At 40.9% G+C, this 23,990-nt stretch overlaps 3 protein-coding genes across 7 annotated transcripts in view; 1 reads left to right on the top strand and 2 right to left on the bottom strand.

Annotated features, from left to right (window-relative positions):
- The window catches only part of LOC309705837 (major histocompatibility complex class I-related gene protein-like), a 28,772-nt gene extending 11,540 nt beyond the window's left edge, over positions 1 to 17,232 (bottom strand). For 3 of the 5 annotated variants that reach the window (XM_082531848.1, XM_082531849.1, XM_082531852.1), the window contains exon 1: positions 10,281 to 10,456. In XM_082531848.1, coding sequence (XP_082387974.1) covers positions 10,281 to 10,341 — 61 coding nt within the window. In that variant the 5' untranslated portion in view covers positions 10,342 to 10,456. Of the gene's footprint in view, positions 1 to 10,280; positions 10,457 to 13,591; positions 13,676 to 17,045 lie in introns of those variants that run through there. The other 2 variants (XM_082531851.1, XM_082531850.1) reach the window with 2 other exon arrangements.
- Positions 413 to 9,930, top strand: LOC309705829 (uncharacterized protein). The gene is made up of 2 exons (XM_082531838.1): positions 413 to 761; positions 7,153 to 9,930. The coding sequence occupies exon 2, from the start codon at positions 7,446 to 7,448 to the stop codon at positions 9,006 to 9,008; it is 1,563 nt and encodes a 520-aa protein (XP_082387964.1). The 5' UTR covers positions 413 to 761; positions 7,153 to 7,445; the 3' UTR covers positions 9,009 to 9,930.
- A 603-nt stretch (positions 17,233 to 17,835) lies between the features above and the next one.
- LOC309705842 (major histocompatibility complex class I-related gene protein-like) lies at positions 17,836 to 22,342 on the bottom strand. Its single transcript, XM_082531864.1, has 4 exons — positions 21,920 to 22,342; positions 21,112 to 21,390; positions 18,990 to 19,292; positions 17,836 to 18,672 (listed from the first exon to the last, which is right to left on the bottom strand). The coding sequence occupies exons 1-4, from the start codon at positions 22,287 to 22,289 to the stop codon at positions 18,641 to 18,643; spliced, it is 984 nt and encodes a 327-aa protein (XP_082387990.1). The 5' UTR covers positions 22,290 to 22,342; the 3' UTR covers positions 17,836 to 18,640.
- Between the last annotated feature and the right edge of the window lie 1,648 nt (positions 22,343 to 23,990).

Genomic DNA, 23,990 nt, shown 5'->3' with positions numbered 1-23,990 from the left:
ACTGTGCAGCTTTTAATTTATATTTTGACAAAGATTTGGGGCTAAAGGACCAATGTGGCTGATACGCTTTGCATGTGCAAATTATCAAGAATGTCCAAAACTATTAATATTCAACCTAAATCTTAAAAAAAAAAAACGTATTTAATAGGTGTTACAGGAAAAATGATTCTATGTTTCTTTACCTTCTTTTAAATGTACAAAGATGCCTTTTGTCTGCCCTTTGCCTATGGTTAGATTAGTTTGGAATGATCTTTTTAGACTTTCCCAGCAAAGACATACTGTTTCTGGGACATATTGTTTTAGATTGTTTTATCTCTCACAGCCTTCTCCCAGCTCTCTGCTGACGAGACTAGCGCCACATATGGAGTTGTTTATTTTATTTGTTTTGTATTTTCTTATCCTGTTCTCACTGTTTTTCCTATAAAAATTACCAAGCCACTGTGCATGGTGTGAGTTGTTCTTAGCAGCTCACCCGTGTACACGTTTGATAAAGAAAGTAACTTTGTCTCATTGTGTCTTTATTTCTCCTGGGTCTTTTACAGAGTTTTCCCCCAACATTTCTTGGTCCTTCGGAGCCGGAGCGCCTCCATCGTGTCCCATCTCCGTGACCAGTCCACGTTGCTCGCCTGTCGACAGCTCACATACTAGGTGTGTGATAAAAGACCAAGAGCGTTAAATTCGAGTCTTGGCCAACGTCTTAGAAAGCGACCCACGGTGGTGGGACCCGATCGAGGTGGACCAGACCCGGCGACACTGACCAGGTAGATACAGACACACTGACACAATCTTGCGTAAAAGCGCATTTTGAATTCAGGGAATTTAAAATAGCGGAAGTAGCTCGTCGACTGGTAGCTTTGGAAGCTCGTCGACTGGTAGCGTAGCTCGTCGACTGGTAGCTCTGGGAGCTCGTCGACTGGTAGCTTTGGAGCTCTGGGTAGCTCCCCCAGCTGGGTCTAGACTGGGTCTAGGGAGTAAGTAGCTCTGGGAGCTCCCCTTATTATAAGGGTTCCGGTCGCGCGCGTCGAAGCTGTGAATGTGAATGTGTGTATTGTTTTAATTAATGGAGCAAGCTGAATTTTCACGGTCCAATAAGAGACTGAGCTGCTCCTACTGTGTTTTTCTTTTACTGCTATTCACTGACGTGCTGGTGAGTTGAGAGAACGGTCGAGTTCCGTCTCGTAAAGTTCACACCGCTTTTGGAAATAGTCCGAAAGTAGAAGGGCGTGTGAGCAACCACTCTCGTCTCTAATACCAGCGAAGGTGATAGCAGCTGTATTGTGTATATATTACTTAAACAAAAATAAGTAAATACATAAATAAGATGGGTAATCAAGCAAGTGAAATTAAAACTCACTCCTGCTGACGAGCAGTGGTGAGAAAAGAAAAGTCCAGACGCCGGACAAAAACAGTGTCTGTAAACTGAGAGATTTAAGAAAACAAAATATAAACAGTCAGAAGAACAGAACTCAACTGCCAGTTTAGTAAAACCAGAAGACGAGACACTGTGCAGTTCCCACAATCCTTTTAGAAAGCCATCACTCATTCCTGCAGCCGCATCTGCAGCACCACCCATATCAGGAAGAACTTAATAATCCCTTATTAAGTGAAAACTAGAGATCAAGGTAGTCTGAAGTAGTTTAAAAGGGTTGAAAACAGACCCCACTGAGTAGATATAAATATAAAAAGTACGAAATAAAGATGAACAAAGGGAAAGTTACAGTAGAAATTATCTTTAGAGTACTTGAAATTAATAATAGCAAGGATAACAACCTGTAAAGTGATATTAACAATGAAACACAGTTGACATGATGACCATGCCCAGCATGTATAAAATGAATATAAAGCAAATAATTCACACGAAAATATTTTAATAAGGTATATTAAGGCTGTGTCATTGTTCAGCCAAGGACAGTGTGTGAAAAGGTAACTGTCTCCACCCTGGGAAAAGGATGATTCTGCAGGTCATCTGAAGCCCTTGATGGATACAAAATAAAATATAAATAATATATTATAATAGAACTGCCTGGTCCGCCATGCAACAGAGAGAACAAATGTGACCGCAGATTGGATGAATTCTAAATTATCTGTTTGCTGAATAAGATGATCCTAACTAACAAATTGGCTCAGGAGTAGTATAGTGGTACACACTGATAAAATATTATAATATGCTATTGCTGTTATATAAGACAAAGGGTATAATATTAATATGAAGAGGCACCTTAATCGGTTATGATGTGAGGTGGATAATTGTTAAGCAGTAGTCTGCATCAAGCTTAAGGTTTGCTGAAACTCAGTGTAATGACATGTGAGATGAAGACAATACAGAGAATAACTAAACTAATGAAGTGCATAGAGGCACTTGACCAGCTTGAAACTTATCATTCTAGAATGACACATTGCTGAGATATAGAGCACACCTATAATAACAACCAATAAGCAAAACCCTGTAGACAACAGCTAAAACTACAGGATTGAGAAGCTGAATTAAATATGTAGACACTGCTAAGCTGATGAGCATGTTCCACATTTTCTTTTCTTTTTATTTATTTGTTTGTTTCTTTTAGAGCAGAAGCTGCTGTAACACACCCAAAGAAAGACTGTAGGTCTGACCAACCGTCTCAGTCATGGGCAAAAAGATGTCAGTCAATAAAATTCTAAAAGATAATTTATTGACGAAAAATATATCAAGAGATAAAAGATAAAACAGTCCAGTGTCCCACTTAAGAATTGTATAAAAACACACAGTCCCAAGGCCAGAGACAGCTATGACACACGGCCAAGTTGCACTCCACCTGTTGCCTTTAACAGGGTTAGAAGTTGTACTTGGAGACCCACCACCCTGCAAGCATATAGTCAGTGGTCACTCAAGCCTCTGCAACCCAGCTGCCTTTAGGCTGTGGCATATAATAGGCCCTGGACTGCACAGAGAGACAAAACGACACACTTAATATAAAATTCATAGCGCAAAACCAATCCATCCCAATCATATCTGATTTCATCACATTACATACCTGCACAGAGAGACAAAACAAAACAGCAGTGGTTGTAGTGTGGGCTATAAGTAGACCAGTGTATCAGTGCAATCAAGTACACCTGCCTCTAATTAGTCCAACCTCATTCCAGTCAACCAAAAATGTGACACACACAAAACCACTCCCAACCCAGTGAAACTTCACACAATAATATGGAGCTGAATTAACACAGGCACATTAGTCTAGTATGTTACAAGCTGCATGCTATTAAAAGCCAACATATGCAGACTTCTGCCTTGTTCGGGTGGCAGCATTTTTTTTTTCTTTTTCTTTTGTGTCCTGACACGTTTATGTTTTTTGTTTTTGTTTGATTATTTTGTTGGTTTTGGAAACGAATTTAAACGAACTTGTGACCATACTTGAGAATCACAGTGACACATAGTGATTAGGCATATGATTGAAAAATGCCTAGGTTTAGAGCTGTGAGCTATGAGCTGTGAGCAATGCAAAGTTAAATATATATATTTGTATAAATGGGAAACAACCCTAACTTGAAAGTTTGAAATGTGTGAGATCCATGCATTGTTTGAAGAACTAGAAATTATCTAAAACTGCCTTAAGTGAAAATGTAGAGTTGCATCTATTCTCCCAAACAAAAAAAACAAAAAACAAAAAAAGGGAGAAGCATTCTGTAACTTAAAAATAAGGCTGACTGTTGACAACAGACTAAAACACTAATTCGCAGGTGGCTATCAGGAACAGAGAGGCGAGCAAAGTCACAAACACCAAGGCTGCAGACAGCCACGCAGAAACAGCAGATAACATAGAGACAACGCCTGCTAGAACCGTGGAGAGGAAGGTCACTTCACACGAGATTGTTGCGCATGTGAAATACACAAAGATAAACAAATAACCATTTATATAGACAGCCAGTATGTTTTCTCTGCTGTGCATCATTTTGCAAAAAATCTGGAAAACCAGAGGAATGATTACACCAATTGGCAAACCAGCATGCCAACCTCTTACAACGCCTACTGACTCTTTCATTACTACAGGCAACAATTTTGCTGACAGAGCAGCAAAATAGGCAGCACAACAGGCAAACATGACATTGATGGCAGTGGCGTGTCTAGAAAATTTTTGTTGGGGGGGCCAGGTAGGGGCACAGATTTGGAGAAGGGTGGCAGATTTAATTGGCAGATAATGTTTTTAAAAAAAAATTCTACCAACCATTAACCATAATTCAATAATCCTATAAACCTAATAACCAAATGCACTTTTAACTCTTATTAGAATGAGATTTTAACCACTACGGTGCAAAGTTTTTAGATACTGCGTTGATAAAGTACAAGAGATACAATCAGTGCTTTGTCAGTGTTTACTCAGCATTCAAGGACAGCAATATTTGCATAGCATTTTTACTGACATGTAGTGCACATATGTTTTGGGCAAAAACATTTTTGAATATTAAAATACGAACATTTGTAACAAACAATTGACAAATTAGCCAATGTAAAACTTTCTCTGCCTGTTAAAAAAAGAAGATAATCTTCTCACAAACTGGTGTTTGATTTTGAAACAGGAAAAAAGTGGAGAAACAACTGAAAAGACTAACATTTGAATAAAACCTGAAAGCAAGTAAATACTTTCTATGCTGCCTTATGGTAAACTTTGGTAATATTGATAAAGAACAGCACTGGCTGATGATGAAATACATTCAGCTGGCATGGTGACACTGCCAGTATTAACCTGCAGGGCTGGACTGGGACAGAAAATCGGGCATTTTGACTACAGACCGACCCACCAGGTATTAAAGCCATAAAGCCTTTGAATGAAAACAAACGCTGTTGTGACAGTGATGTACAGTCTTTTTGGTATATGTATGATTTCTATACATTGTACATCAGATGAAAACTTTGGTTGTAAGATTCAGATAATTATTTATTAAAAGCGAGATATTTTAAATGAGAATAAGAAAGAAAAGTATGTCTTTGTGCCCCCCTCTCCCTGTTAATGCCCTACCTGCCCCCCTGGCAACACTTTGCTAGACCCGCCCCTGCACAGTTACCAGCTGTCAGCTACATAAAAAAGGATCCTGGTGTTATTTGTCTCTCAGAAACAGTTCATAACTTCAACTCATTCATGTCACCTAAAAGGTAAACCTGTTTCTCCATCACCTGTTCAGCTCTGATGATTCAGTAAGGACATCTCCTGGTTTCATGTTTCCCTCTCACCACATAACCAAACCAACATCATGACCAGCAGCTTTACAGCTGTGGCTCCAGCAAACATCAGCTGATACTAGAAAGTAATATTAAATAAATTCTAACAACAGCTGATCGAGCTTAAACGTGCTGCTGTTGTTTAGCGCGACATCTGCTGGTTTCCTGTTTCTGGCGCAAAGTGGGCGATAAACAAACAAGAGAGAAAAGCTGATCAGCTGATCATTGATCAGTTTCATGATTGAAGTAGCAACAGGAGAGGGAGGGGAGAGGATGAGAGAAGAGGCAGCTGTGCCGCATAACGACAGAATAAATCCAGCTTTGTGTCTTTTTCCATTCTAGCTGAAGTCCGGGACAAACTGCGTCTCTTCTCAGCTCAATATGAAACGTGTAATATTTTCTCTGAATGAGGGACCATTCCATTTTTTTAAGGAGCCGTTGGCAACTCTACTAACCTTATGAATAAAATAAAGTTCACTATCAGTAACATCATAGCACCCACCCAGCTGTATATAAACTCCGTCAAACTGGCTAGAACGCAGTATGAGTTATTGCAACTGACAGTAAAAAGTCAGCAACATGAAAATAAACTCCACCTAAACTTGGTTTATATCTGACCCAGATAGACTGCAGGTCATAACTTCTTACCTGAAGTTCAGTTCACCTGACACTCGGACTGGCGGCTGCTTCGGGGCTCTCCTCCTGCCTCCCCTTCCCTCATCCACCTGCTGCCTCTGTGGAAGCCCCGTCATAGCCACCACCAAACAACGGAGTTATTTCTACACATCGACCTGCATCTGGCCAATCCACCACCTCTCATTGTTCATGCCGTTACAAAAAAAAAAAAAAAAAAGTCAAATAAGCCCGATGGCCAGTCCAGCTATGTTAACCTGCAACCAAATCTGCAGCTCCATACAGCAATGTTACGACTTAGATTATATCTTATAACTCATAACTCTTATGTTAGCTGCCCTCAGTAGCATACTGTCTGAAATATTCCACAGCTGCAATAATTCTTTAAGTGTTATTTTTTCCTTGGGATTCTAATTTCGCCGAAGTTTACTAAACTCAACAAACTTGATATTACTTACCGGGACATTTATTCTGTCCTCATTTTCTTTCACCGAAAAATTGTTTCCTGCAGTTCTTTCGTGCTTGGCTCTCCTACCTTTGCTAACGTGATGCACATAGCGCAGAAGGATGCTGCATTCACTTACAATCGGATATCTGAGCTTCACCGTGAAAACATAATCGGACATTTGATATTTGATTGAATTTTATTGTTTTGCCTTTGGGGTGGCACCTGGGGTGGCCAGTCTGGTTGGGGGGGTGGCCTGTGCCCCCCCAGGCCACCCCGCTGGACACGCCATTGATTGATGGCAGTAAACACACATCAGATTCCACTGGATGTGTTGAAAAATGAACAAAAAGCAGCAAGCACAGCAGAGCAGGCAAAATGGCTAAAACACGGTGCAGTTCTGACAAACGACTTAATGATGTGTTATGGCAAGCCAGTGTTGCCAAAATTCCTCCACAAAATGGCGGCATTAGTGACTCATGGCTGTACGCATTTGTCAACGGGGGGACTGACCAGTATTGTCAACTCTCATTTCTACACTGTAAATTCTACACTGTAAATTTTGAAACCTCAGCAAAACAATTTGTCAGAACATGCATGACGTGTCAAAAATATAATGCTCAGGGTAACCTGCGACCACAAAGAGGCCGTTTTCCAACTCCGCCTCATCCTTTTCACACAATTCATATGGATTTTATTGAACTAAGCGAATGTCAAGGGTCAAAATACGCCCTAGTGGTTATAGACGTGTTCTCAAAGTGGCCAGAAATCTACCCAGTGAAAAAGGCAGATACAATTTCAGTAGCAAAATGTATGTCTAAGTTGTAGGAAAATAAAGAGATGATTGTAAATGACGAAGAATGTAATGATGTCTATCAAGTGTCTTGCAGATCACAGCCCGGTGACTGGGTTCTGATCAAGGTGCTCCAAAGGAAAAAACTGGAGCACACCCAGGTGGGAGGGGCCATACCAAGTCCTCCTCACTACACCGACCGCTTGCAAAATTGCGGAACGACCATCCTGGATCCATCAGAGTCACTGCAGGCGAGTCAGTGAAGCCATCTAAACACAGCTGACGGCAGGCTTGCCCGCTTGTTGTGATCTCGCCCGGTGGAGGGGTCAGCTTTCCTGGCCGGGGGGTCTACTCGCGACAGGAGGGTGTGTTCCGTCGTCATGAGGTGGTGGCTCTTATCAACTGCAGCGGCCCTGACCATGGCCGGGCTCCTCACCTTTGCTTCCATGAGGGACAACAAGTCACGCTATGTGGAGAAAAGGCAGACACTGTATGACAAAGGAAAGTACACCAAGTTTCCCCATGGCTACGCCACTAACTTCTGGTGGCAGTTTATGAACACTACAGCTCATTTGAATAACAAAACTGACTGCTATGCATGTACCCATATGCCCCTATCCTCACAGACGTCTGGCCTGTGGCCGTACAGCATACCTGAAGATCGCAGTTGGTGTCTGTTGGGCCTGGCAACACATCCAGGCTACGGTACTCTTTGGTCCAAAGCCAACTACAGCATCCCAGCAAAAGCAACCTGGAGGTCATCATCACTCACAAATGTGAACTGTTCCGGACAGACATACCTACTGACCTGGCCCCAAGTCTCAGACCCGCTGCCTGATGTAATTCTACTGAACAAACTGAACGCATCACAACTGCCAGTATGTGTGATGAACAATGGCTCGCGGGCAGTGGGGGAGCTGCCTACTCACCTATGTAAGCACATATACACTTTCTGCCCACCAAGGAACGAGAGGAAGTGTATGGCCTGTTCAATCAACGCCACCTGTGCCAGTAACACGACGCTGATGGGCCTAAACTGTCGCTCCGACTACAGCTACCGAATGCCACTACAAACAAAGACTCAGTACCAGACAGGATGTGCACGGACGGCACCCAGCAGCAGAGGAACCAGAGTTTTGGCTGACTGGTACTTCCTATGTGGCAACAAGGCTTATCTGTCACTCCCTGAAGGTTGGGGAGGTCTGTGCGCCCTGGTGGAATTATCAGATCATGTTTTCTTCATGCAAAGTGTTGCACATCACCCAAGCAGCCGGCAGAGACGTGAAGTGGACATCGCCTCCCCCAATTCTTTCGGCATTACCATGGACACTGGAGTGCTGGGAGAGTTTCGCATCTGGGGAGGAGGAGTGAAATTCTTACAGAGCTTGATCCCCGGCATTGGAGTTGCCGAGGTGCGGGATCATGTGGAAATCAACCGATATGCTCTGCTACGACACATCAACTTGACTAAGACCCTGGGAACTGCCTTAGCAGGAGAACAGCAGGCCATCAGAACGATGGTGCTGCAGAACAGACTGACACTAGACCTGCTAACAGCATCACAAGGAGGAGTTTGCAAGCTGATCGGGGAAACATGTTGCACTTTTATCCCTGATGGATACGAAACTGGAGGAGACATTTATGAAGCTTTGCAGAATTTGACCGCTCTGCAAAAATATGTCACTGACCACACACCTGGAGCAGCTACAGCACAAGGCTGGCTTGACTGGCTGTTCAGCGGTTCATGGCTGGCTGCTGTAGCAAAGCCATTTTTTCTTCTAGGTCTCATCATGATAGCACTGCTCATATTAGTGTTGTGTGTGTTGCCATGCCTAAGAGTAATGATTTCAAAGATGATAACAACTACAATGACTGCTTATGTTGCCGTGCCTCAAGAAGAACAACATCCCGTTGCAATTCTGTTAGAGGAGAACTTGTACTAACTGCTAATAAATGACGTGGTGATTAAAAATGACTTGTCAAGTGATCACGCACTGATTAAAACATTAGTAGGTTATGCAGGTTTTCATCCTTTTATTTATCTATTTTTTTTTTTTGAAGTTCTCAGTTTTAAACATAAAGTTTTCATTTTAAATATGAAGTTTTCATTATTTTACATATAAAGTTTTCAATTTAAGGTTTGCATCATTTTAAATATAAGGTTTTCATCCTTGTATTTTTTGAAGTTTTCATTTTACATATTAGGTTTTCATCATTTTTTTTAAATACAAAGTTTTCATTTTAGTTTTCATCCTTTTATTTTTTGTAGTTTTAGTTTTATTATTTTTTCTTGTTTATTCCACTTGTTATTTCATTTACTATGATTTTCATTTACTATGTTTTTCTTTTTTTATTATTTTCTTTTGTTTTATTCTTTAGACCAAATGACTGCCATTTCTGCTATGCTGACATTTTGAAAATTTTGGAAATTAAAAAAATTGCCTAAGATACTTAATAAATAACCTTCATAGACAATTGTTGTATACATTTAAAATAAGTTAAAACAGGAGGGAATGTTACAGGAAAAATGATTCTATGTTTCTTTACCTTCTTTTAAATGTACAAAGATGCCTTTTGTCTGCCCTTTGCCTATGGTTAGATTAGTTTGGAATGATCTTTTTAGACTTTCCCAGCAAAGACATACTGTTTCTGGGACATATTGTTTTAGATTGTTTTATCTCTCACAGCCTTCTCCCAGCTCTCTGCTGACGAGACTAGCGCCACATATGGAGTTGTTTATTTTATTTGTTTTGTATTTTCTTATCCTGTTCTCACTGTCTTTCCTATAAAAATTACCAAGCCACTGTGCATGGTGTGAGTTGTTCTTAGCAGCTCACCCGTGTACACGTTTGATAAAGAAAGTAACTTTGTCTCATTGTGTCTTTATTTCTCCTGGGTCTTTTACAGAGTTTTCCCCCAACAATAGGTCACATCTGACATGAATAGAACAGAATAGAATAGTTTAGTTACCTTTTACCAAACGAACGTAAAATGAGATTTAAAGCAACTCCTACCCACAGCAGCGGTGACAATGAAATTCAGTTGTCAAAGTATACCTGATAAAACATGATCTTTTAAATTCTAGAAAATAAATATAAAAACTGAGTTTACAACATTCGGGCTAAAAGAGCTTTAAAGTGAAACAAAGCAAAAACTCAGCTTTAGGTCAGATGACTCTGCTGTCAGAGCTCAAAGGTTTAACGTTTTTTTCTTACCTGCGAATGAGCCATAGCACAGAAGAATCAAGAAAAACAGCTTCATGTTTTCTTTATCCATAATGTTATCATTGTTATTGCTCTTGTTCCCTCTAACATGTAAAGACCTTTGAGGTTAGTTTAACTTAAGCAGCTATTGCAGCGTCTACTCCTGATTTCTGCTCCTAATAATCTGCCTGCACTCGCCCACTTTCCCACATGCCTATACCTGTAATAGTCTGATATAATCCTGACTACCAGGAAAAAAAATGTTGTCCAATCAAAAAAAATGTAAATCCCCCAATGTTTGTAAGGTACGGAGCCCCGCAGGGGACATGGGAGAAAAAAAAAATTAAGGAGGAAAAAAAAAAAATTAGGGAGGAAAAAAAAAAAAATTAGGGAGGAAAAAAAAAATTAAGACGGACTTTTGCGAGCTCTCGCAAAAGTATTGCGAGAGCTCGCAAAAGTTTTAGCCGCATTCTTCGGAGGCCGCCAGCTCGAAGCCGACCGGGAGGTCGAGGCACGATGTGCCGGGAAAGCTGTGTTCCTCCCGGCTGTAGTAGGTCTCGACCTCCCGTTAGCTTCGAGCTAGTGGCCGCCAGCTCGAAGCCGACCGGGAGGTCGAGGCACGATGTGCCGGGAAAGCGGTGTTCCTCCCGGCTGTAGTAGGTCTCGACCTCCCGTTAGCTTCGAGCTAGTGGGTGTCAGATCTCCAAAAACGTCGGAGCACTTTTGCAAATATGTGATGTCTTGTAAACCGAGCAGGTATCTGACGTTTACACAACTACATTCACGCCTCAAAATATCTTAAAAGTGTATTTTGTGACCCAGAAAGAGTAATATTACAACTAAGTAGCTGCCGCCATTGTTGGAATTCAACTTTCGCGAGAAAGTTTTGCGAGCGCTCGCAATACTTTTGCGAGCTCTCGCAATACTTTTGCGAGAGCTCGCAAAAGTCCGTCTTAATTTTTTTTTTTTCTCCCTAATTTTTTTTTCTCCCATGTCCCCTGGGGGGCTCCGTATTAAGGTAATTAGAAGACTGAAATAATTTTTTGGGAAAAAAAAGTTTACATTTTTTAGATATCACATGTCCACTGCAGAGGACATTGGAAGGCCAAACGTGTAAAAATGAACTTTGATGGCAAACATTTTCTTCAACTCTTCACCAAGGAGAAGTTTGAACTCAAGGAACTGTAGTGGTTTCTTCCCCCAAAACTGCAAGTCACTGCTATACTGAAGCCACGAGTTGGTGATTGCCAGATCAAAAAGTAGAAAACTGCACATACTGTCAATTTCTGAGTGTGAGGGACCATCCTGTAGAAACTCAACATTCGGCAACAAGGTCCACGTCACCTATATTGGTAGTGTACTCAGCAATTGCCAGTGGACTTGGCACATGGACAAACCTTTTGTTTTTCTTAGACCATCTTGTGCGTCTGTCCTGAGGTTGATTGCCATAGGCAGAGGATGCCATGACAACTGTCCAACCACTTAATGACAGCAAGTTCAGGTCTGAGTACCATCCCTGATGCTCCTCCTTCTTTCTTCTTCAAGGGCTTATTCCCTATGATCTTCTTCATCAGACAACTCAAGATCTGGGTTTCCCTCATCAAACTGCAATAAATTTCTTTCTGCTTCTAAAAAGGACTCCTTTTCTGGTCATTTAAAAAAACAGAACAAAATGGAGGAAATGACTACAAATGTCCACTATGGAGGACATTTTTTAAACACTTCAATACTATACTAAAATGAAGTTAGAATTAAGCATACTATGTTTTAATGTGTTATTAAGAGACTTATTTAAAATATGCTAACAACATTCATTGCTAAAAATTGCTCAATAAGAAGTTTTATGCACTTACTTTTCTTCTTCCCATAAAATGTGCTTGCAGCGATGGCCGCCATGTTCCTTCATGAAAAAACTAAAGTTCCCAAAGCTCCACCCCTTCACATTTGGTATCATTGGAAAGCCCTAAATGTCCTCTGTAGATACCAAAAGGAGGCAATTCTGTAGTATGCAGTGCATGGGAGATATTCAGGTTTAGAAAGGTGCTCTACAGAGGACAAATTTGCATTGCTGGTAGTCAGGAGGATATACTGCTTCTTTAGAACACAGAACTGGAAGGATCAGTTTTGTTGTCATGGTCCCTGTGCCTCCCCGGCCAGCCCAGTGTGGCCACAAGTGTTTGTGGTTTTTCTCTCGCTCTCTCTCTCCTACCTGTCTGCCTGGGCAGAGCTCTGATTGGGCTCCTGCCCTTGGCCCACGCACCTGCAGCTGATCTCGAGCGAATTGCAGTTCTCTGGCTCTTCTTAAGGCTGGGGTCTGAGCTATTCGTCGCTGGAATATTGAGTAACCCTCGTTAGTATTGCCTGGCTTCCTTGCGATTCTACTGTTCCCGTGTTTGCCTTCAACTTACCCTCGTCTGTGTAAATAGGTTTACCAGGATCAGCCCTTTTGTGACCCCTGGACCCCGTGAGTAGGAGAGTGAGCTGCTTGTGTGGAGACTGTTTGGACGAGGAGCAGAGCGAGTGCGAAGAAGTGTGTCTCCCCAGCCTATTGATCCCCGAGACCCTGGTGTTCCCCCCCCCTTCATGTGTATACAGCGCACCAGTGTGATTAATAAAGTGTCGTTGAACTGTGCTACCTCAGTCTGCGCCTGAGTCCGTTCCACTCCCGTGACATTTGTTGTAACACACTGAGAGCAGGGTCCCAAAATACTTAAAAAACAGTGTCTCTTTGTGATATTCTGATTTTCTTCTAATTATGTTCTTTCAGCTGTTCATGTGTCTATGGTTTGTTTAGCATGTATGTATTTTATTTGAGTTATTTTCATAAATTCAAGATTCAGTTTATGTTTAAAGAGTGTACATGACCTGCTGTTCCAATAAATAGGTAAATAATGTTTTGATTTATGAATAATTGTAACATTGATAATAGCCTGATAATAGCCACTGGTTATCAGCAGTCCACAGGGATTTGTCTGCAGAGGAGCAGAGCTCAGCCAGTCTTCTTCCTGCTGATTAGCCAGCTTAGTCTGGCCTTTAAAAAGGCTTCAAAATAAAAAGGCTTTCATGGAAATTTCAGACCTTGTTTTTTTCCATTTTAAAAGCTGTTTTTATTAAGCCATCTGTCTTTTTTAAATTTAAATATATTCTGATCTGTCTGCACTTCCCATCTTGCCTCTACCTGCCTCCAGTGCATCCCAGTTTCACATTTTGTCACATTAAAGCATTGTTAAAAAACGCATTAAATCGACTTTTTACCTTAAAGTTCTGCACACAATACCCCATAGTGTAAAAATGAGAAACATTTGCTTAAAATTCTTGCAAACCTAGTTGAAGTCTCAAGTCTTGTTGAGTCCTTAAGGTGTTTTGAGCATGATGTTACAAGCTTGGCGCACCTATTTTGGGGTATTTTCTCCCATTCTTCTTTCAGGATCTCTTCAGCTCCCTCAGGTTAGGGGAGTGTCAGTTATTCTTTAACCCCTCAACAACTAGTGTCTCATATTACACAAACACAGTTTTTCTGAGTTTTTGAGACTTCTGATTTAATGACCAAGTTTCTCTGTAATGCGGAAACAGAGCACGCTGTCCAGTCTGTGGATTAGACCATACCAGCTTCAGCTCATTGATCTCAAACACCCTCTTCTCCACACAATAAACTGCTCTACAAGTACAATTTGTGTTTGTTGGCTCATTGGCAAGAGTTCACTGCTCCATCGCTTAGTGCTGCTTCATCTACAGTGGAATTTATGGTTCAGAGAGCGTGACGCATTTGCAGTCTGCTCCAATCCAGGGACTGCCCGTCTGCCTGCAGTGAGCTGTGTTACCAGATGGGGGCAGTCTACAGACTACGTGGTAAATCCTATTTGGATTAAGAATTATATCATTACAAATCATTGAACTCCATCTAAGCCTCAGTTTTCATCTTTACCACCAACAGCTCCTAGATTGCAGGGGGGCATCTTGTCCTAAATCCTCTCACCCCTGCAATTCTGTTCTGCCATCATGGTTCATCTCAGTCTATTTGCTAAATACATTCATTTTTCTATCACAATAAAATGTTCAGTTCTTCCACGCAGGGACGTGCAGAGAGGTTTAAAGGGGCGGGTGCTCAAAGTTAAAAAGGGGCACATTGAACCAGGCTGAATAACAACAACACACATTCATCAAGAATCTAATATGGGCAACAAGGCAAAGCCCCTAAGCGCTTCACACTACATTCAGTCATTCACACACAGGCGATAGCAAGCTACATTGTAGCCACAGCCACCCTGGGGCGCACTGACAGAGGCGAGGCTGCCGGACACTGGCGCCACCGGGCCCTCTGACCACCACCAGTAGGCAAACATGGGGTTAGTATCTTGCCCAAGGATATTTGGCATGCAGCCAGGAGGCAGCCTGGGATCGAACCACCGACCTTTTGATTAGTGGCTGACCTGCTCTGCCACCTGAGCTACAGCCACAGTACAATGTTGCTGTTGAGGGGTTTCTGCTGCTCCTGCTGCTGATAGTGCTGGAGGGCAGGGCTGTGTTGATCTGAGACTGTAGACATTAAAAAGTCCATAGGAGAGATGGTAGCTGATTAAACAAGTGTCATGAGATAATAACAAAATGCAAAGATTGGTGACAGCGCTTGGAACCATAAGGCAACAAAAAACTGTGAGAAATAATTTAGGCTCTGCCTGTGAATCACTCTTTGCTTCTCTTCTTCCTTCCATCCCATCATTTCATATATCACTCTCCACTTGCTGTCCATCTGAGAACAAGGCACAACTTGCTATTGCAATGAACTATAATTTAATTATCCACACCTAACAACTCCAGCACTTAATCTAAATGATGACAGAAAAATGTTATAGCCCTGCTTTTAGTAGCCTCACACAGCTCCTACTGTTTCCTCCTCATGTCCTTACCAGGCATGTCTGGAAAATGTTATATCATGAGTAATATTTTTTTTAAAAATCCATCTAAATAAAACACACACATGCACGCACACACAGTGACATTTTAGACCTTCTTCAGAATACTGTATATACTATGGGCATCACGGTGCTGATCCAGAATCCTTACATTATTATTTATTACTAGAGCTACAATAAAAAAGCAATGAGGAGGGGGAAGTAATAAATATGAAATAATGTATTTATGATGATTCCATTTGTTTCACTATCCACTCTGTGCAGGGGCAAAGCTTATTACATTTTTAAACTGTAGAGATACAATCATTTTACTGCTGTAAAATCCAAATTTTGTCTTATTTAAAATATAAATATAATATAATCTGCTTCTTAATGTATGTTCTTTAAAATACAGCGTGTGTTTTTTAAAATATTATAATAATGCATAATTATGTGGACATGCATATTAGATCGTTTTTAGTGAAATATAATCCCTCCAGAAAGGCAGGAAAAGCCCGGAAACTTACTTTAAAACTAAATATGTTCCCTAAAACGGTGACAGAGCTACAGACCCATGACAGCCAGGTAGCCAGCAGCTATGACCAGCACTACTTGTGCAGTTAATAAAAGGACAGGTAATGTTTGTCGCGCTGTTGCACACACAGCACGCTCGTTTGTTTCAGTTCGTCAGTTGCAACAAGACAACTTACCAACGTGTACGTAATAAGCTAATACTCCTGGGTGCTACACACTACAGTGTACGCTGTACACCTACTTACTGGTTTTGTCGCATCAGTCTGTGTCTCTGAGTTAACTTGTGTTTCTCCTACAGCTCCGGACCGCAACAAATGCGCGTGCTCTTTGTGAGCTCGTTCCCGGCTCGTAACCAGCGCGTTCTGCCGTCAAGGGCGATCATTGGTTAATAGTGATCATGTGACTGATGCAAGCCAGATCCTTTTATTTAGCAAAACTGTGATTAATAGTTAAATATTATTGTTGAGGAGCACCGAAAGGACTCCGCACGCACACACACATTAAAAAAATAATAATAATAATTTTTTTTTTAAAAAAGTTGCCTCAACAAAAGGGCACTTTGGGCACCCATCAGGAAAGGGGCGGGTGCTCAAGCCCCTCTAGCCCCCCCCTCTGCACGTGCCTGCTTCCACGTGATCTATTTTTCTTGAACTTTAGTTGATGAGATATTCAAAACCTTCACAATTTTGAGAAACAGAATTTTGAAATTGTTCTGTAGAATTTATAAGAACAGTTTTTAAGTGATTGGTGAATCTCTGTCCATCTATATGGTAAAAATGGTAAATGGCCTGCATTTGTATAGCGCTTTACTAGTCCCTAAGGACCCCAAAGCGCTTTACATATCCAGTCATCCACCCATTCACACACACATTCACACACTGGTGATGGCAAGCTACATTGTAGCCACAGCCACCCTGGGGCGCACTGACAGAGGCGAGGCTGCCGGACACTGGCGCCACCGGGCCCTCTGACCACCACTAGTAGGTAACGGGTGAAGTGTCTTGCCCAAGGACACAACGACCGAGACTGTCCAAGCCGGGGCTCGAACCGGCAACCTTCCGATTACAAGGCGAACGCCCAACTCTTGAGCCACGATCACCCCCATGAGCTGTGTTGCCAGATGGGGGCAGATGGGGGCAGTCTACAGACTACGTGGACTGAGGCAGACTTCCTCAGAGTCTGCCTCAGTCAGTCCACTTTTATGCTCGCCACGTCACTTTGTGACAGGGAAACAGAGAAGTTCAGAACATGCAGAGTGAACTGTCATGTCATATTTTCCCAAACAGCTGATGTTTCTGGGTCTTAACAACCACCTGAGCCCAAGCAATATAAGACACACAGCATCTCTTACCTTACTGAAAAAGCTGCTGGTTTCCTCTGATAGCTGTGAAAAGTTTGGCCATCAGTCTGAGTCAGAAAGACTCTGGTCAAAAAGCATGTTCGAGATAAGTACCTCAAAGAGGTCTTGGATCAGCAGACCAGACAGCGTTCATGGGCTCATTATAAACTACACGCAGTAAACAGAAAAGTGAAAAGGCTGTAAAATTGCCGTAAGCATTTATACAGTGTGTACAAAGTGTAATTTTCCGGTTGAGCTTTAATCAATGCCTCCGCTGTTAGAAAGCTCAGCAGTGATGCCTTCTGGGAAAGAGCTAAATTACATGCATATGATCGGCTGCCTCGTTCACCTACAGCAGTGCCGAGGACATTTAACCATGCATGTGACATTTTGTGTGCATTTATAAAGGAATTATCACATATGCACTTACTGCATAAAAAACCTACACAATGTCCAAATATTTGTTTTGTTCTAAAAGAGAAAAAAGCTCTTTAAAAAAAAAAAATCTAAAGTTCACACAACACAAAACACGTTTGTTGATCAGTGTCTGATATGTGGATTTAAGGCCTAACAACAACATTTAACCTGTTCTACAAAATTGTTTTTACTTGAGACAATTTTTTTTCTTAAAAATATATCAGGGGCGTTCATTTCTCTACGATGATAAACATCTTTCTGTCTTTTTTAGAAAATTGAACAAAAATTAATAAGGTTGTGTATTTGCAGTTTAGCCCTTAATGCTTCTAAAAACATTTTAATAGAGCTTTTAAAAAAAAGTCAATAAAGAAAACAAATACAGTAGTTAAGAGATTTATCATTTTTATTTATTTGTATTTGAATGAAACATGACTGAAAACCATTTTTATGTGAGCAACAAAACACAGGACAGTATCCCCCCAAAAATCCCTGATTTCTGTCACATTTTTATGCTTTGAGTTTTCTGGCTGATGATTATCACTAAATTTTGAAAATGATTGCGAGGCTGTCATATTTGACATTAAGTTGAATAAAATAATTATCAAGGCAGCCAGAAGGGGCATAATTGCATCTTATCTGCATATCATTATTGAGATACACACTCGTGACACAGATATACACTCATAACATTGGGGAAAAAAAATCATAAATTCATTTTATTGGAAAATAAAACAACTTTAAGCAAAGTGTTGCATGACACTGCCAAAAACCTTTGGCCAGCTGATCCAGCTGAAAGCAGTGGGTCAGGCTCTGGTTTGACACTTAAGAACATAATAAATGTAGAGCGACCTTTTAATACCCACACAGGAGAACAGGCAGTGTTGGAGACACACGGGACAGTTCGATGTTTCTGAGCTCTGAAACTCAAACTGAAAACTACTAAAAGTTGTTAATATGGATGAAATAGATTAATTTGACTGAAATGGATATTACAGATTCTGACTTGTCTCTTTCAGTAACAACTGAATGATCATATGATGGTATTGAAAATTACTAGAAATTTAAAAACTGTTATTTAGAAAAATCACTAATAAAATAACCATGAATCTTCGGTTCCCTAAACTTGTCTAACTGGAGGGGTGTATCATCGGTTGTAGGGTGCTGTGTTTGTCTACGTGATGTTGATTCAGTCACACAGAGAGTTCAGTGACACTGACAGGAGCTGGAGGGTTAAAAAAAATAAAACAATTTCAGTTAGTCCACTGATCGTGGAATGGCTTTTGTATGAAACATTAGTGGAACTTTTTTTAATTCACAGACTAAAAAAATAAGTTTTTTTTCTTAATCTTAAGAATATTAACAGCATTAACAGCCTCGAAGAATGTACATATTTTCCAGCCCAGCTTGGATCTCCATCAGTTATTCCCAAAGTAATAATATTAATAATGAAAAAAGAAGCCAGGAAGAAAGATTCAAGCCTCACATTTTAGACAATCCACAGTATCAACAAACTAAATTACTCAAATATGTTTTTCTCACCTTTCCAGTTGGTCCTGATAATGCTTTCATTCAGATTTGTGATGATGTCCTCACCACCAGAGAGCTGAAAGACACAGTCGTACCTTCCCCAGTCTTCAGGTGTGACTGATAATATGCTCAGGTCAGCACTCATCTGGAAGGTCTCATCATTGTTGGGGAGGATTTCTCCAAGATAAACATCTTCATAAATCTCCTCCCCATCTTTCCTCCAGAAAATCACAGCTCTGCCAGGATAGAAACCTGTAGCGTGGCAGCTGATTGGAGAGGAGGGAGTCTTCTGGAGGAGAGACACTGATGGAAGAACTGGACAGGAGGAAGATAGAAGTTGTGTAGAGTGAGTGAACGTGGATGAAAGTAGTATTGAAAGTTGAGAAAGAAAAACAGATAAGGAAAGGAAATGCGAACAATTAAGGAAAAAACGCAATTTGCATTATTTCCACACGTCATATTTAACTGACATTACTTTAACTTGAGGCTATGAAACAGAAATGTGTTATTTTGTTAAACACCTGCTTGCTCCACAGCTCCACTTGGACCTCTGGTGGGAGGTACCAAAACAAAAGAAATGGGTTTAAGGTTGTCCAATGTTGGAAATCAGCCTCTTGCTTCATCGTCTCACATCCTCAGTAGGCAGCACTACCTTCTCCTCCATAGTTCAAGCATTTTGGTTTGACACCAGCCCCACATTTTCCATTCATGATCTCCACATCCTGAAGACCTTCTCTTGCCTCCACGTGCTTTGGCAAGGTGCCGAAACTCAACCACTTTATAGGTCTTGAGACATTCCCTCACATTTATACTTTATAAACACTAAATACAGTTTTTATGTTCCACCTACACGTTTCTCTGACCCTCTTATCATTCTTTTTGTACTCCACAGTTATGCAAGCTTAGACTATTTCTGCTGTGTTAACACTAAAGGGGACTCCTGTTATCATCTCCTTACTCCCACTTACTCTCTGCACTCCAACTTTCACACTTCTTTACACTTTGACTTTTCCTACACTCGCAAGCTTTGTCGCCTTTTCCACCTGTTTTTCTCCATTACCCTGGAAGCTCAACACAAGAAGGGATTCCAGCTGTGGCTTCTTCACCACATCCTCCCAACTCTTACTGTCTCTACCTTCCAGCCTAGCCTCCTGCTCCTTGTTTCTCTTCCTGTCATTGGCCATCCAGTATCCACCTCCTCTCACCACCTCCTGCTGCTCATTTACCTCTGTATTACTCCCATATACCTCCTCATCGCTCAACTCCATAACTGCTGTTATAGCTCTCCACCTCCTTCCCTATCATGTTAGTCTGCCCAACCCTCCCACACTGACTCCACTTTGAGTGAAGGATTTTTTATATTGATAAATGCCTGCTGCTTCTGCTCCCCTGAGATCTCTACTGGGAGTAAGACACAACGGGAAGAGTCGGTCGAGTCAATCAGTTGCAGTCTGGAAACGTGAAAAGTAGGGTTGCCTGTCTCCTGTGGCTTTACTTCCCACCTCTGATTCGCTGATTGTCTGCACCTGTGTCTAGTTTCCCTCCTGTGTGATTGTCTGCCACACCCTCACTGGTTTCACCTGCGTTCACTCCACACTGTGTGGATATAGTCTTCTCCCTGAGCCTCACAGGTGTCACACTGTTTTACCTTCTGTGTGACCTTCTGGCGCTCTCCATGTCCTTTGTGCTTTCCTTGTTACTGCTACTTTTATTTTTCATCTGTCTGTAGCATCTGTATGACATCCCCCTTTACCTCTCCATATCTCTTTGGGAGGCAAAGTGAGCCAGTAAATATTGTAAAAGTTGAATAAAATGTTTGTGTAGGCAGCATGATCAGAATCTAGCAACTAAAGGGAGTGACAAGCTCTTTGGACGAAATCCTTTTTCTCCTGCTTTTTGGTTGTTAGTATAGGTTTGAGAACTGTTGTTTAAACTTTGTTCAGGAATCTTGGGATTGAAAGAATGGAAAATTACAATCCTGTTAAGTCTAGGCTGAGGATGTAATAGTCAACCTATACATTTTTTCAGAGATAACTATTTTTATACATATATTTTAACATAAACTACTGCATATAATATAAAAACACTGCAGACTACTGCATCCATGAAAATGCTTTGGGTCATGTAATTTTACCTTTTCTCTGCAGGGAACTTCTTGCAGTGTTCCAAACTGTCTTCAGCCAAGTTGGACAAACCACATTGAGAAAGTATTGATCGTTTCTCAGTTGAGCTCTCTCAGCATCCCATCTTATTTTGGTATTGACAGCCTCTGGTTTCAGTGCGATCCATGTCAGTGTCTTTAGATCAAGCTCAGTAAAGTCCTCTCCATCATACCCAAAACGTGTCAATCCGGTCACCTTGCCAGTGGTTTCATCCCATTCACAGCCATCTATCCTCTGTAAAAAGTGGACACCTGAAGAAAGAGAAACAAAACACACACTAAAATGAACCTGTTAATATTATTCATTTCATGAATCAGTGCTATTTTTCAAGGTTTGAGCTATGCTCAGATCTGAGCTGATCTGTCAACTTTTTATTAGCATGACTAAAGGAAGATAGCTGAAATGCTGTAACATGTACAAATTAACTTGATGTGATACCTCAAAAATAAATGATGAAGGACAAGAGACAGAAACTAATTTAACCCAGGAGTAGACATCTAGATGACAAATTATAAGAATCAGAACAACTGTTAAGATACAATTGTTAAGGGCAGGACAAACAACAGTGATTATAAGTGATTGTTTTATCACAGTTTTAAGTATGTTCACATCTACAAGGTTTGATGATTCCTGGATTCAATGGAGAAGTAAATTTTCAAGATTTAAGATCTTTAATTACAAAATTAAAAAAAAACAAAATTAATTTACTTAAATCATTTTTGTGTAGGTATTTGTATAATTTGTACTGACTGGTGTAAGGAATAACATAAAATATCACACCTCCAGTTTGGTTGAAATCCTGCTTCACAGTGGACATTGTATCTGTGAAGAAAGGTGGCAGATTCTCAAAGCACACATGAGTGTAATACTGTAACTGCCGAGGGTCTTTGTCTACTATTTTCTTCGCCCAGTCCTGTTTTATTTCCAATATCCTGTTTCTGAGGTCACAGTAACCCGCCTCGACGCCATCAACCATCCCAATACCCATAAACTCTGAGATGTTTGGGTTTCCAGAAGATGCCGTGATGAAATACTTCAGTGAGTGTCTCTCTGTGGGGCGAACAATGTTTATATTGTTAGTATATAAGTCAATAAAACATACAAATAGAGTGTGAAATGTGATGCATTCAGTATGATTTGGTGAACGCATTCTCGTATGAGAATCTGTAAAAGTGATGTGAGTAGGAGTGTGTGTGTGTGTGTGTGTGTGTGTGTGTGTGTGTGTGTGTCTGGCAGGAAGTGAAGCAGGAAGTCTGAATATAGCTTGTGAGCTTGTGAGAGACTTTTCAAAAGGAAAACAGAGGAATTAGAGAATGAAAGTGCTAAGAAATAGTAATGAAAATGATATTAAATAAATGTCTTAGTGTGTTAATACAGGTGCCCATGGACTTGGCTCAACCTCAGATGAGTACAGCGGCAAAATGATAGATTAACATAATTGGAACGACAAACAGGCCAGGCTTTGGCTGAAATTTTACAGCTTCACCTCTCATCCTGTCCTTATCCTGAGAAGAAGCTTAAAGGACAGTCAATCTCCTGATGAAGACAGAAGACAGACAGAACAACACCGTAGATTTGAAGAATTAACAGAAGGCAGAAGACAGTACAACTGACCTAAAACACTGAAGGGTCCAGCAGCATGTATGTTAATGGAACATGTGCTCTGAATTACAAGCTGGAAAGTGTACCAGTGACATGACTGTGTGAAAGCACTGCATTGGACTGTCTGAGTTCATATTTGCCATGCTGGGAGTTAACCGCCAAGAAAAGACTGAAAAGTTGAAGAGAGAATGAACAGAGAAGAAGAAACGGCTGATTTGGGCCTGTGTTTGATTTGGGAGGCCACACAGGAAGCTGTGAGAAGAGGGGACGAGGACCGGTGAGAGGTGAAGGCTGGACGTGTTCAAGTGAAAGTATAGGAAAATTGGGTTGAAAATTGAGGCTGAACTTGTGGGGTTTAGAAATGTCCAGAGCATCGCAACAGAAAGGTGAATTAAAAAAAGAGAGAGAGAGCGGGATGAAGAAATAAATAAACTAATAATACATAAATGAATAGAAAAATCTTTTGTATATGGCGAGGTGCTGTGGGCACCTAAGTCTTTGATAGTGTAGAATTTTCAAGTCAATACCATGGTTGCATCTACTGAAAATCTCTGTGAAGCTTAAATCTCAATGACCTTGACTTCAAGGTCAGAGGTCAACTTTTCTGAAAATCAGAGGAGTTTCACATTCATAACACAGGTATGTCTACTAGGAGGCTGAAGGGTAGCTCTATATATTTATAAACAATCAAAAACAACAATTATTACACAATTTATTTCCAATTTGTATGGAATTTATTTCTGTAAAGGTGGTGTTTTAGGTCTGATTGAAGGACTGATGTGATGGTAAGGTGTCCGCTGCTGCGCTTTGAAGATTGGTAGGCTTTTTTTTTTAAATTTTCACAAGAATTGCTACTTCCCCTAGAGTTTTGGCCACTCCAACAATCAGAAGATTTCCCTATGAGCAAGCATTTAGCGACAGTGGGAAGGAAAAACTCCCTTTAAAAAGGAAGAAACCTTCAACAGAGCCAGGCTCAGGAAGGGACAGCCCTCTGCCACGACTGGTTGGGGTGGGGGGAGTGAAAATTTAAAAAAAAGAAGCCAAAGTGATCATTTTTGGAGCAGCTTAATTAATTTTTGCATTGTAATTTGCTGTTAATGTCATTTTCCAACCCCAGTTTGTATTTTTATCACTTTTGTCCAGGGTGGAAGATGCCATGCTGGAGACTGATTCAGTATGGTCTTTCAATGTTGATACATGGGAACCTTTTAGAGAGGCCAGGGCTGAAAAACGGATGCCGGAGAACCTG

Source organism: Aulonocara stuartgranti (genome assembly GCF_965226115.1).
Source record: "Aulonocara stuartgranti genome assembly, chromosome: 4".
Classification (NCBI taxonomy): domain Eukaryota; kingdom Metazoa; phylum Chordata; class Actinopteri; order Cichliformes; family Cichlidae; genus Aulonocara; species Aulonocara stuartgranti.
This window is presented reverse-complemented; position numbering and strand designations above follow the sequence as displayed.